Raw genomic sequence first — 12911 nt, 5'->3', positions numbered from 1 at the left:
CTTACACAGGACTCCCAGTGTCACCTCTTCAATCCCCACCACCGAGACCACCTCACCCAGTATGCCCAATTTCACCTCTTCAATCACCAGCACTGAGACCACCTCACACAGTACTCCCAGCTTCACTTCTTCAATCACCGGCACCGAGACCACCTCACACAGTACTCCCAGCGTCACCTCTTCAATCACCAGCACCGAGACCACCTCACACAGTACTCCCAGCGTCACCTCTTCAATCCCCACCGCCGAGACCGCCTCACATAGTACTCCCAGCTTCACCTCTTCAGTCTTCACCACAGAGACCACCTCACACAGTACTCCCGATTTCACCTCTTCAATCACCAGCACTGAGACTACCTCACACAGTACTCCCAGTGTCACCTCTTCAATCCCTACCACTGAGAGCACCTCACACAGTACTCCCAGCTTCACCTCTTCAATCACCAGTACCAAGACCACCTCACACAGTACTCCCAGCTTTACCTCTTCAATCCCTACCACTGAGACCACAGAGACCACCTCACACAGTATTCCCAGCTTCACCTCTTCAATCACCAGCACTGAGACGATCTCACACAGTACTTCCAGCGTCACTTCTTCAATCCCCACCACCGAGACCATCTCACACAGCACTCCCAGTTTCACCTCTTCAATCACCAGCACTGAGATCACTTCACAAAGTACTCCCAATTTCACCTCTTCAATCCCCACCACTGAGAGCACCTCGCACAGTACTCCCAGGTTCACCTCTTCAATCACCAGCACCCAGACGATCTCACACAGTACTCCCCGCTTCACCTCTTCAATCACCAGCACCAAGACCACCTCACACAGTACTCCCGATTTCACCTCTTCAATCACCAGCACCAAGACCACCTCACACAGTACTCCCGATTTCACCTCTTCAATCACCAGCACCGAGACCACCCTACACAGTACTCCCAGCGTCACCTCTTCAATCCCCACCACCGAGACCACCTCACCCAGTACGCCCAATTTCACCTCTTCAATCACCAGCACTGAGACCACCTCACACAGTACTCCCAGCTTCATCTCTTCAATCTTCACCACAGAGACCACCTCACACAGTACTCCCGATTTCACCTCTTCAGTCACCAGCACTGAGACTACCTCACACAGTACTCCCAGTGTCACCTCTTCAATCACGAGCAACGAGACCACCTCACACAGTACTCCCAGCTTCACTTCTTCAATGACTAGCACCGAGACCACCTCACATAGTACTCCCAGCTTCACTTCTTCAATCACCAGCACCAAAGCCACCTCACACAGTACTCGTAGCATCACCTCTTCAATCCCCACCCCTGAGATCACTTCACACAGTACTCCCAGCTTCACCTCTTCAATCCCCAGCACTGAGACCACCTCACTCAGTACTCCCAATTTCACCTCTTCAATCACCAGCACTGAGACCACCTCACACACTACTCCCAGCTTCACCTCTTCAATCCCCACCACCAAGACCATCTCACACAGTACTCCCAGCTTCACCTCTTCAATCACCAGCACCAAGACCACCTCACACAGTATTCCTAGCGTCACCTCTTCAATCCCCAGCACCGAGACCACCTCACACAGTACTCCCAATTTTACCTCTTCAATCACCAGCACCAAGACCACCTCACACAGTACTCCTAGCATCACCTTTTCAATCCCCACCCCTGAGACCACTTCACACAGTACTCCCAGCTTCACCTCTTCATTCCCCAGCACTGAGACCACCTCACTCAGTACTCCCAATTTCACCTCTTCAATCACCAGCACTGCGACCACCTCACACACTACTCCCAGCTTCACCTCTTTAATCACCACCACTGAGACCACCTCACACAGTACTGCCGGCTTCACCTCTTCAATGTTCACCGCAGAGACCACCTCACACAGCACTCCCAGCTTCACCTCTTCAATACCCAACACCGACTTCACCTCATACAGCTCTCCCATCTTCACCTCTTCAATGCCCACCACCAAAACCACCTCACACAGTACTCCCAGCTTCACCTCTTCAATACCCAACACTGAGACCACCTTACACACTACTACAAGCTTCATCTCTTCAATATTCACCACCAAGACCACCTCACACAGTACTCCTAGCGTCACCTATTCAATCTTCACCACTGAGACCACCTCAAACAGTACTCCCAACTTCACTTCTTCAATCCCCACCACTAAGACCACCTCAGACAGTACTCTGAGCTTTACCTCTTCAATCCCCACCACAGAGAACACCTCACACAGTACCCCCAGCTTCACCTCTTCAATATTAACCACTGTGACCGCCTCACACAGTCCTCCCAACTCTACCTCTTCAATAGCCACCACTGAGACCACCTCACACAGTACTCCCAGCTTCACCTCTTCAATCTTCACCACAGAGACAACCTCAAATATTACTCACAACTTCACCTCTTCAATCCCTACGACCGCGACCACCTTACTGAGTACTCCCAGCTTCACATCTAGAATCTTCACCACGGAGACCACTTTACACACTACTTCCAGCTTCACCCCATCAATAGCTGCCACCAAGACCACCTCACACAGTACTCCCACTTTCACCTCTTCAATTCCTACCACCGAGACAACCTCACACAGTATTCCCCACTTCACCTCTTCAATCTTCACTACTGAGACCACATCACACAGTACTCCAAGCTTTGCCTCTTCAATCCACACCACTGTGACCACCTCACACAGAACTCCCAGCTTCACCTCTTCCATCCCTACCACCGAGACCACCTCACGTAGTACTCCCAGCCTCACCTCTTCAATCCCCACCTCCGAGATCACCTCAAACACTACTCCCAGCTTCACCTCTTCAATCTTCACCACTGAGACCACCTCATATAGTACTCCCAGCTTCACCTCTTCAATCCAAACAACCGAGACCACCCCACACAGTTCTCCCATCTTCACCTCTTCAATCCCCACAACTGAGACCACCACACACAGTATTCCCAGCTTCACCTCTTCAATCCCCACCACCGAGACAACCTCACACACTATTCCCAGCTTCATCGCTTCAATCTTCACCACTGAGACCACCTCACACAGTACTCCCAGCTTCACGCCTCCAATCACCAGCACTGAGACCACCTCACACAGTACTCTCAGCTTCACTTCTTCAATCACCAGCACCGAGAGGACCTCACGCAGTAATCCCAGCTTCATGCCTCCAATCACCAGCACCGAGACCACCTCACACAGTACTCCCAGCTTCATGCCTCCAATCACCAGCACTGAGACCATCTTGCACAGTACTCTCAGCTTCACCTCTTCAATCACCAGCACTGAGACCACCACACACAGTACTCCCAGCTTCACTTCTTCAATCACCAGCACTGATACAACCTCACACAGTACTCCCAGTGTCATCTCTTCAATCCCCACCACCAAGACCACCCCACACAGTACTCCCAATTTCACCTCTTCCATCACCAGCACCGAGACCACCTTACACAGGACTCCCAGTGTCACCTCTTCAATCCCCACCACCGAGACCACCTCACCCAGTACGCCCAATTTCACCTCTTCAGTCGCCATCACTGAGACCACCTCACACAGTACTCTCAGCTTCACTTCTTCAATCACCGGCACCGAGACCACCTCACACAGTACTCCCAGCGTCACCTCTTCAATCACCAGCACCGAGACCACCTCACACAGTACTCCCAGCGTCACCTCTTCAATCCCCACCGCCGAGACCACCTCACATAGTACTCCCAGCTTCACCTCCTCAGTCTTCACCACAGAGACCACCTCACACAGTACTCCCGATTTCACCTCTTCAATCACCAGCACTGAGACTACCTCACACAGTACTCCCAGTGTCACCTCTTCAATCCCTACCACCGAGAGCACCTCACACAGTACTCCCAGCTTCACCTCTTCAATCACCAGTACCAAGACCACCTCACACAGTACTCCCAGCTTTACCTCTTCAATCCCTACCACTGAGACCACAGAGTCCACCTCACACAGTATTCCCAGCTTCACCTCTTCAATCACCAGCACTGAGACGATCTCACACAGTACTTCCAGCGTCACTTCTTCAATCCCCACCACCGAGACCATCTCACACAGCACTCCCAGTTTCACCTCTTCAATCACCAGCACTGAGATCACTTCACACAGTACTCCCAATTTCACCTCTTCAATCCCCACCACTGAGAGCACCTCACACAGTACTCCCAGGTTCACCTCTTCAATCACCAGCACCCAGACGATCTCACACAGTACTCTCAGCTTCACCTCTTCAATCACCAGCACCAAGACCACCTCACACAGTACTCCCGATTTCACCTCTTCAATCACCAGCACCACGACCACCTCACACAGTACTCCCGATTTAACCTCTTCAATCACCAGCACCGAGACCACCTCACACAGTACTCCCAGCTTCACTTCTTCAATCACCAGCACCGAGACCACCTTACACAGTACTCCCAGCGTCACCTCTTCAATTCCCACCACCGAGACCACCTCACCCAGTACGCCGAATTTCACCTCTTCAATCACCAGCACTGAGACCACCTCACACAGTACTCCCAGCTTCATCTCTTCAATCTTCACCACAGAGACCACCTCACACAGTACTCCCGCTTTCACCTCTTCAGTCAGCAGCACTGAGACTACCTCACACAGTACTCCCAGCTTCACTTCTTCAATGACTAGCACCGAGACCACCTCACATAGTACTCCCAGCTTCACTTCTTCTATCACCAGCACCAAGACCACCTCACACAGTACTCCTAGCGTCACCTATTCAATCTTCACCACTGAGACCACCTCAAACAGTACTCCCAACTTCACTTCTTCAATCCCCACCACTAAGACCACCTCAGACAGTACTCTCAGCTTTACCTCTTCAATCCCCACCACAGAGAACACCTCACACAGTACCCCCAGCTTCACCTCTTCAATATTAACCACTGTGACCGCCTCACACAGTCCTCCCAACTCTACCTCTTCAATAGCCACCACTGAGACCACCTCACACAGTACTCCCAGCTTCACCTCTTCAATCTTCACCACAGAGACAACCTCAAATATTACTCACAACTTCACCTCTTCAATCCCTACGACCGCGACCACCTTACTGAGTACTCCCAGCTTCACATCTAGAATCTTCACCACGGAGACCACTTTACACACTACTTCCAGCTTCACCCCATCAATAGCTGCCACCAAGACCACCTCACACAGTACTCCCACTTTCACCTCTTCAATTCCTACCACCGAGACAACCTCACACAGTATTCCCCACTTCACCTCTTCAATCTTCACTACTGAGACCACATCACACAGTACTCCAAGCTTTGCCTCTTCAATCCACACCACTGTGACCACCTCACACAGAACTCCCAGCTTCACCTCTTCCATCCCTACCACCGAGACCACCTCACGTAGTACTCCCAGCCTCACCTCTTCAATCCCCACCTCCGAGATCACCTCAAACACTACTCCCAGCTTCACCTCTTCAATCCAAACAACCGAGAGCACCCCACACAGTTCTCCCATCTTCACCTCTTCAATCCCCACAACTGAGACCACATCACAAAGTATTCCCAGCTTCACCTCTTCAATCTCCACCACCGAGACAACCTCACACACTATTCCCAGCTTCATCTCTTCAATCTTCACCAGTGAGACCACCTCACACAGTACTCCCAGCTTCACGCCTCTAATCACCAGCACTGAGACCACGTCACACAGTACTCTCAGCTTCACCTCGTCAATCACCAGCACCAAGAGGACCTCACACAGTAATCCCAGCTTCATTCCTCCAATCACCAGCACTGAGAGGACCTCAGACAGTAATCCCAGCTTCATGCCTCCAATCACCAGCACTGAGACCATCTTGCACAGTAGTCTCAGGTTCACCTCTTCAATCACCAGCACTGAGGCCATCTCACACAGTACTTCCAGGTTCATTTCTTCCACCACCACCACCAAGACCACCTCACACTGTACTCCCAGCTTCACCTCTTCAATCACCAGCACCAAGACCACCTCACACAGCACGCCCAGCTTCACCTCTTCAATCACCAGCACCAAGACCACCTCACACAGTACTCCCATCTCCACCTCCTCAATCACCAGTACTGAGACCACCTCACCTAGTACTCCCAATTTCACCTCTTCAATCACCAGTATCAAGACCATCTCACACAGTACTCCCAGCTTCACTTCTTCAAATATCTACTCCCCCATCAGCACATCCACAACTGCCATCTCCTCAGCTCCTTTTACCTCAGGTATCATGCTGACTTCCACAACCATGACCCCATCTTCCCTGACTACAGACATCCCTATAGCAACACCAACGACCATCACCAAACCTTCTGTGGGCTCTACTGAATCCTTGACCACAACAACAGACCTCCCCTCAACATTTGCTGTGTCCAGTACCTCAGCAATGTCCACAAGTGTCATCCCATCCTCTCCCAGCATCCACAATACAGAATCCTCATCCCTTGTCCGCATGACTTCTGCCACCACTCCCAGTGGGACACCAACTGTTGAAAGTACACACAGCACTCCGACAAGCTCCCTTCTGACGAGCTTTCCAGAGACACATTCATTTTCCGCTTCCATGACTGCCAGCAGTGCCGGGACCACTCACACAGAGAATATCTCCTCATCTCCAGCCATCACCAGTACAATCCACACAGACGCTGAATCCACCCCATCACCCACTACCACCACCCCATTCACAACATCCACAAGGATGGAACCACCTTCGTCCACTCTAGCAGCTACAGGCACAGTCCTGACCACTTTCGCCAGCCCTACAGCCACCTCCATTGAGACCATGACACTGACTCCTACCACTGAAATTTCCACAGAATCTCTCATGACGGCAATGACTTTTACTACCTCCGTCACTTCTGAAGTCACTCCCACAAATAAAGTCACTTCTATGACAACTACTGGCTCCCAGCCTATAGCCACTAATACGTTGTCATCACTCACCAGTAGCATTTCATCTTCCACACCTGTCCCGAGCACAGAAGTGATCACCAGTCATACCACCAACACCACCCCTCTATCTGCCTTGGTGACCACACTCCCCACTACCATCACCAGATCTACCTCTATATCTGAGATCACCCACCCTACTTCTCCCACTAGCACTGTCCCAGACTCCGTGACCGAAATCAGCTATTCCACAGGAATAACTGGTATATTGCCCACCACCACTACTCTCCCACTCACGTCTTCCTCTCTCCAAACCACAGAAACAGCCACGAGTCCTACCACAAACTTGGCAACCACCACCACTGAGGCCACCTCACACAGTACTCCCACATTCACCTCTTCAATCATCAGGACCAAGACCACCTCACACAGTACTCCTAGCTTCACGTCCTCAGTCATCAACCCTGAGACCACCTCACACAGTACTCCCAGCTTCACCTCTTCAATCACCAGCACGGAGACCATCTCACACAGTACTCCCAGGTTCATTTCTTACACCACCACCATGAAGACCACCTCACACAGTACTCCCAGCTTCACTTCTTTAACCACCAACACCACCAACACCACCTCACCCAGTACTCCCGGCTTCACTTCTTCAAACATCTACTCCCCCATCAGCACATCCACAACTACCATCTCCTCAGCTCCTTTTACCTCAGGTTTCACGCTGACTTCCACAACCATGACCCCATCTTCTCTGACTACAGACATCCCTATATCAACACCAACAACTATCACCAAGCCTTCTGTGTGCTCTACTGAATCCTTGACCACAACAACAGTCCTCCCCTCAACATTTACTGTGTTCAGTACCTCAGCAATGCCCACAAGTGTCATCCCATCTTCCCCCAGCATCCACAATACAGAAACCTCATCCCTTGTCCGCATGACCTCTGCCCCCACTCCCAGTTGTATACCAACTGTTGAAAGTACACACAGCACCCCGACAGGTTCCCTTCTGACGAGCTTTCCAGGGACATATTCATTTTCCTCTTCCATGTCAGCCAGCAGTGCCGGGACCACTCACACAGAGAGTATCTCCTCACTTCCATCCATCATTAGTACACTCCGCACAACAGCTAAATTCACCTCATCACCCACTACCACCAACTCATTCACAACATCCACAACACTGGAGACACCTTCATCCACTGTAGCAACTATAGGCACAGTCCCCAACACCTACATCAGCCCTACAGCCGCATTCCCTGAGACCACAATACAGACTTCTACCCCTGATATTTCTACAAAATCTCTCACAACAGCTGTGAGTTCTACTCCCGCCATCACCTCTTCAATCACTTCCACATATAAAGCCACAGTTCCCATCACAACCTTGATAACCACCACCACCGAGACCACCTCACACAGTACTCCCAGGTTCACCTCTTCAACCGCCAGTACCCAGACTACCTCACACAGTACTCCCAGCCTCACCTCTTCAATCACAACCAACAACATGACCTCACACAGTACTCCCAGGTTTACTTCTTCAACCACCACCACAAAGACTTCCTCACACAGTACTCTCAGCTTGACTTCTTCAACCACTGCCACCAAGACCACATCACACAGTACTCCCAGCATCACCTCTTCAACCACCAACACCAGCACCACCTCACACAATACTCCCAGCTTCACTTCTTCAATCACCACAACCAAGACCACCTCCCACAGTGCTCCCAACTTTACTTCTTCAATCACCACCACGGAGACCTCACACAGTACTCCCAGATTCTCTTTCTCAACCACCTCCACCACCAAGCTCACCTCACACAGTACACCCAGCTTGACTTCTTCAACCACGACTACCCAGACCACCTCACACAGTACTCCCAGCTTCACCTTTTCAATGACCACCACCGAGACCACCTCCTACAGTACGCCCAGTTTTACTTATTCTATTACCTCCACCAAGACATCACACAGTACTCCCACCACTGAAATCACCTCACAACATATTCCAGGTTTCAATTCTTCATATATCACCACAAAGGCTACCTCACATTGTACACCCAGCTTTGCTTCTTCAATCACCACCACGGAGACCACCTCCCACAGTACTCCTAGCTTCACTTCTTCAATCATGACCACCAACATCACCTCACACAGTATTCCCAATTTCTCCTCTTTAATCACAACCACAGAGACCACTTCACACAATACTGCCAGCTTCACATCTTCAAACACCACCACCGAGACCACCTCACACAGTACTCCCAGCTTCACCTCTTCAGCCACCAGCACCCAGACTACTTCACACAGTACTTCCAGCCTTACCTCTTCAATCACAACCACCAACACGACCTCACACAGTACTCCCAGCTTTACTTCTTTCACCACCATAACCGAGACCACATCACAGAGTACCCACAGCTTCACCTCTTCAATCACCACCACTGAAACCAGCTCACATGGTACTCCCAGCTTCAACTCTTCAACCACGACTACCAAGACGACCTCACACAGTATAACCAGCTTCACTTCTTCAACCACTACTCCCGAGAGTACGCCACACAGTACTCCCAGTGTCATCTCTTCAATCACCACCACCATCACCACCTCACAAAGTGTTCCCAGCTTCTCTTCTTTAACCACAAACACAGAGACCACCTCACACAGTACTGCCAGCTTCACTTCTTCTACCACTACCGCCAAGACCACCTCACACAGTACTCCCAGCTTTGCTTCTTCAATCACCACCACTGACACCACCTCCCATAGTGCTCCCAACTTCACTTCTTCAATCAGCACCATGGAGACCACCTCACACAGTACTCCCAGCTTCTCTTCTTCAACCACCACCAGCAATATCACCTCACAGTACACCCAGCATCACTTCTTCAATCACCACTACTGAGACTACCTCACACAGTACTCCCAGCTTCACCTCTTCAATCACCACCACCGAGACCACCTCCTACAGTAATCCTAGTTTTACTTCTTCAACCACCACTACAGAGACCACATCACACAGTACTCCCAGCTACATCTCTTCAATCACCACCACGGAAACCAACTCACACAGTACTCCCACCTTCACTTCTTCATATACCACCACAAAGACAACCTCACACAGTACTCCCAGTTTCAATTCTTCAATCACCACCACCGAGAACACCTCCCACAGTACTCCGAGCTTCACTCCTTCAATTGCCACCACAAACACAACCTCAGACAGTACTCCTGGCTTCTCTTCTTCAACCACAACCACAGAGACCACCTCACAGAGTATGGTCAGCTTCGCTTCTTCAACCACCACCATTGAGACCCCCTCACTCAGTACTTTCAGCTTCACAACTTCAACCACAACCAAGACCACTTCACACAGTACACCCAGCTTCACTTCTTCAACCACCACTACCGAGACCACCTCACCCAGTACTCCAAGCTTCATCTCTTCAATCTCCACTCCCAAATCCACCTCACACAGTACTCCCAGCTTTACTTCTTCATCCCCCACCACCGAGAACACATCACACAGTACTCCCAGCTTCACCTCTTTAATCACCACCACTGAAACCACCTCACATAGTACTCCCAGCTTCATCTCTTCAACCATGACTACCAAGACGACCTCACACAGTACACCCAGCTTCACATCTTCAACCACCACTACTCAGACGACATTACACAGTACTCCCAGCCTCTCCTCTTCAATCACCTCCACCGAGACCACTTCCCACAGTACTCCCAGTTTTACTTCTTCAACCACCACCACTGAGACCACATCACAGAGTACTCCCAGCTTCACCTCTTCAATCACCACCACCAAAGCCATCTCACACAGCACTCTCAGCTTCACCTCTTCAATCAACACCACCGAAGGCACCTCACACAGAACTCCCAGCTTGACTTCTTCATCCACCATCACAAAGACCACCTCACACAGTACTTCGAACTTCACTTCTTCAATCGCCACCACCGAGACTACATCACCCAGTTATCCCACCTTCATTTCTTCAATGACCACCACCAAAACCATCTCACACAGTCCTCCCAGCTTTACTTCTTCAACCACCACCAACAACACCACCTCACACAGTACTTCCAGCTTCATTTCTTCAACCAGCAACACCAAAACCAACTCACACAATACTCCCAGCTTCATCTCTTCAATCACCACCAATGAGACCACTTCCCACAGCACTCCCAGTTTTACTTCTTCAATCACCACCACTGAAATCGCACCTCACAGTACTCCCAGATTAACTTCTTCTTCTACCACCACAAAGATCACTTTACACAGTACTCCCAGTTTCACTTCTTCAATGATAACCACTGAGACCACCTCCAACAGTACTTCTAGCTTCCCTTCTTCAATCGTCACTGACAACACCACCCCACACAATACTCCCAGCTTCTCTTCTTCAATCACAACCACAGAGACCACCTCACACAGTATACCCAGCTTCACTTCTTCAACCACCACTACCAACACCACCTCACAGAGTACTCCCAGCTTCACATCTTCAGTTACCACCACCGAGACCACCTTACACAGTACTCCCAGCTTTACTTCTTCAACCACCACCACCGAGACCACATCACACAGTACTTCCAGCTTCACCTCTTTAATCACCAACACCGAAACTACCTCACACAGTACTGCCAGCTTTACTTCTTCATCCACCACTGCAAAGACTACTTCAAATCATACTTCCAATTTCACTTCTTCAATCACTACCACTGAGACCACATCACACACTACTCCCAGCTTCACTTCTTCAATCACCATCACCAACACTCCCTCACACAGTACTCCCAGCTTCACTTCTTCAAACATCTACTCCCCCATCAGCACATCCACAACTTCCATCTCCTCAGCTCCTTTTACCGCAGGTATCATGCTGACTTCCATAATCATGACCCCATCTTCCCTGACTACAGACATCCCTATAGCAACACCAACGACCATCACCAAGCCTTCTGTGGGCTCTACTGAATCCTTGACCACAACAACAGACCTACCCTCAACATTTGCTGTGTCCAGTACCTCAGCAATGTCCACAAGTGTCATCCCATCTTCCCCCAGCATCCGCAATACAGAAACCTCATCCCTTGTCAGCGCGACCTCTGCCACCACTCCCAGTGGGAGACCAACTGTTGAAAGTACACACAGCACCCCAACAAGCTCCCTTCTGACGAGCTTTCCAGAGACACATTCATTTTCCGCTTCCATGACTGCCAGCAGTGCCGGGACCACTCACACAGAGAATATCTCCTCACCTCCAGCCATCACCAGTACAATCCACACAGACGTTGAATCCACCCCATCACCCACTACCACCACCCGATTCACAACATCCACAAGGATGGAACCACCTTCGTCCACTCTAGCAGCTACAGGCACAGTCCAGACCACTATCACCAGCCCTACAGCCACCTCCATTGAGACCATGACACTGACTCCTACCCCTGACATTTCTACAGAATCTCTCATGACAGCAATGACTTTTACTACCTCCATCACTTCTGAAGTCAATCCCACAAATAAAGTCACTTCTATGACAACTGCTGGCTCCTGGCCTATAGCCACTAATACATTGTCATCACTTACCAGTAGCATTTCATCTTCCACACCTGTCCCGAGCACAGAAGTGATCATCAGTCATACCACCAACACCACCCCTCCATCTGCCTTGGTGACCACACTCCCGACCACCATCACCAGGTCTACCTCTATATCTGAGACCACCCACCCTACGTCTCCCACTAGCACTGTCCGAGACTCCACGACCAAAATCAGCTATTCCACAGGAATAACAGGTATGTTGTCTACCACCACTACTCTCGCACCCACGTCTTCCTCTCTCAGAACCACAGAAACAGCCAAGACTCCTACCACAAACTTGGTAACCACCACCACTGAGGCCACCTCACACAGTACTCCCAGATTCACC

The 12911-nt window shown here is 50.5% G+C and overlaps 1 protein-coding gene across 1 annotated transcript in view; it reads left to right on the top strand.

Moving 5' to 3' along the window:
- Nucleotides 1-61: 61 nt before the first annotated feature.
- MUC3A (mucin 3A, cell surface associated) overlaps nt 62-12911 on the top strand; it is a 33792-nt gene continuing 20942 nt past the window's right edge. The window contains 4 exon segments of the mRNA XM_064375299.1: nt 62-507; nt 670-4218; nt 4270-9727; nt 9729-12865. Coding sequence (XP_064231369.1) covers nt 62-507; nt 670-4218; nt 4270-9727; nt 9729-12865 — 12590 coding nt within the window.

Source organism: Aotus nancymaae, unplaced genomic scaffold (genome assembly GCF_030222135.1).
Source record: "Aotus nancymaae isolate 86718 unplaced genomic scaffold, 86718_ANA_hifiasm-v0.15.2.pri h1tg000012l, whole genome shotgun sequence".
Lineage (NCBI taxonomy): Eukaryota > Metazoa > Chordata > Mammalia > Primates > Aotidae > Aotus > Aotus nancymaae.
This window is presented reverse-complemented; position numbering and strand designations above follow the sequence as displayed.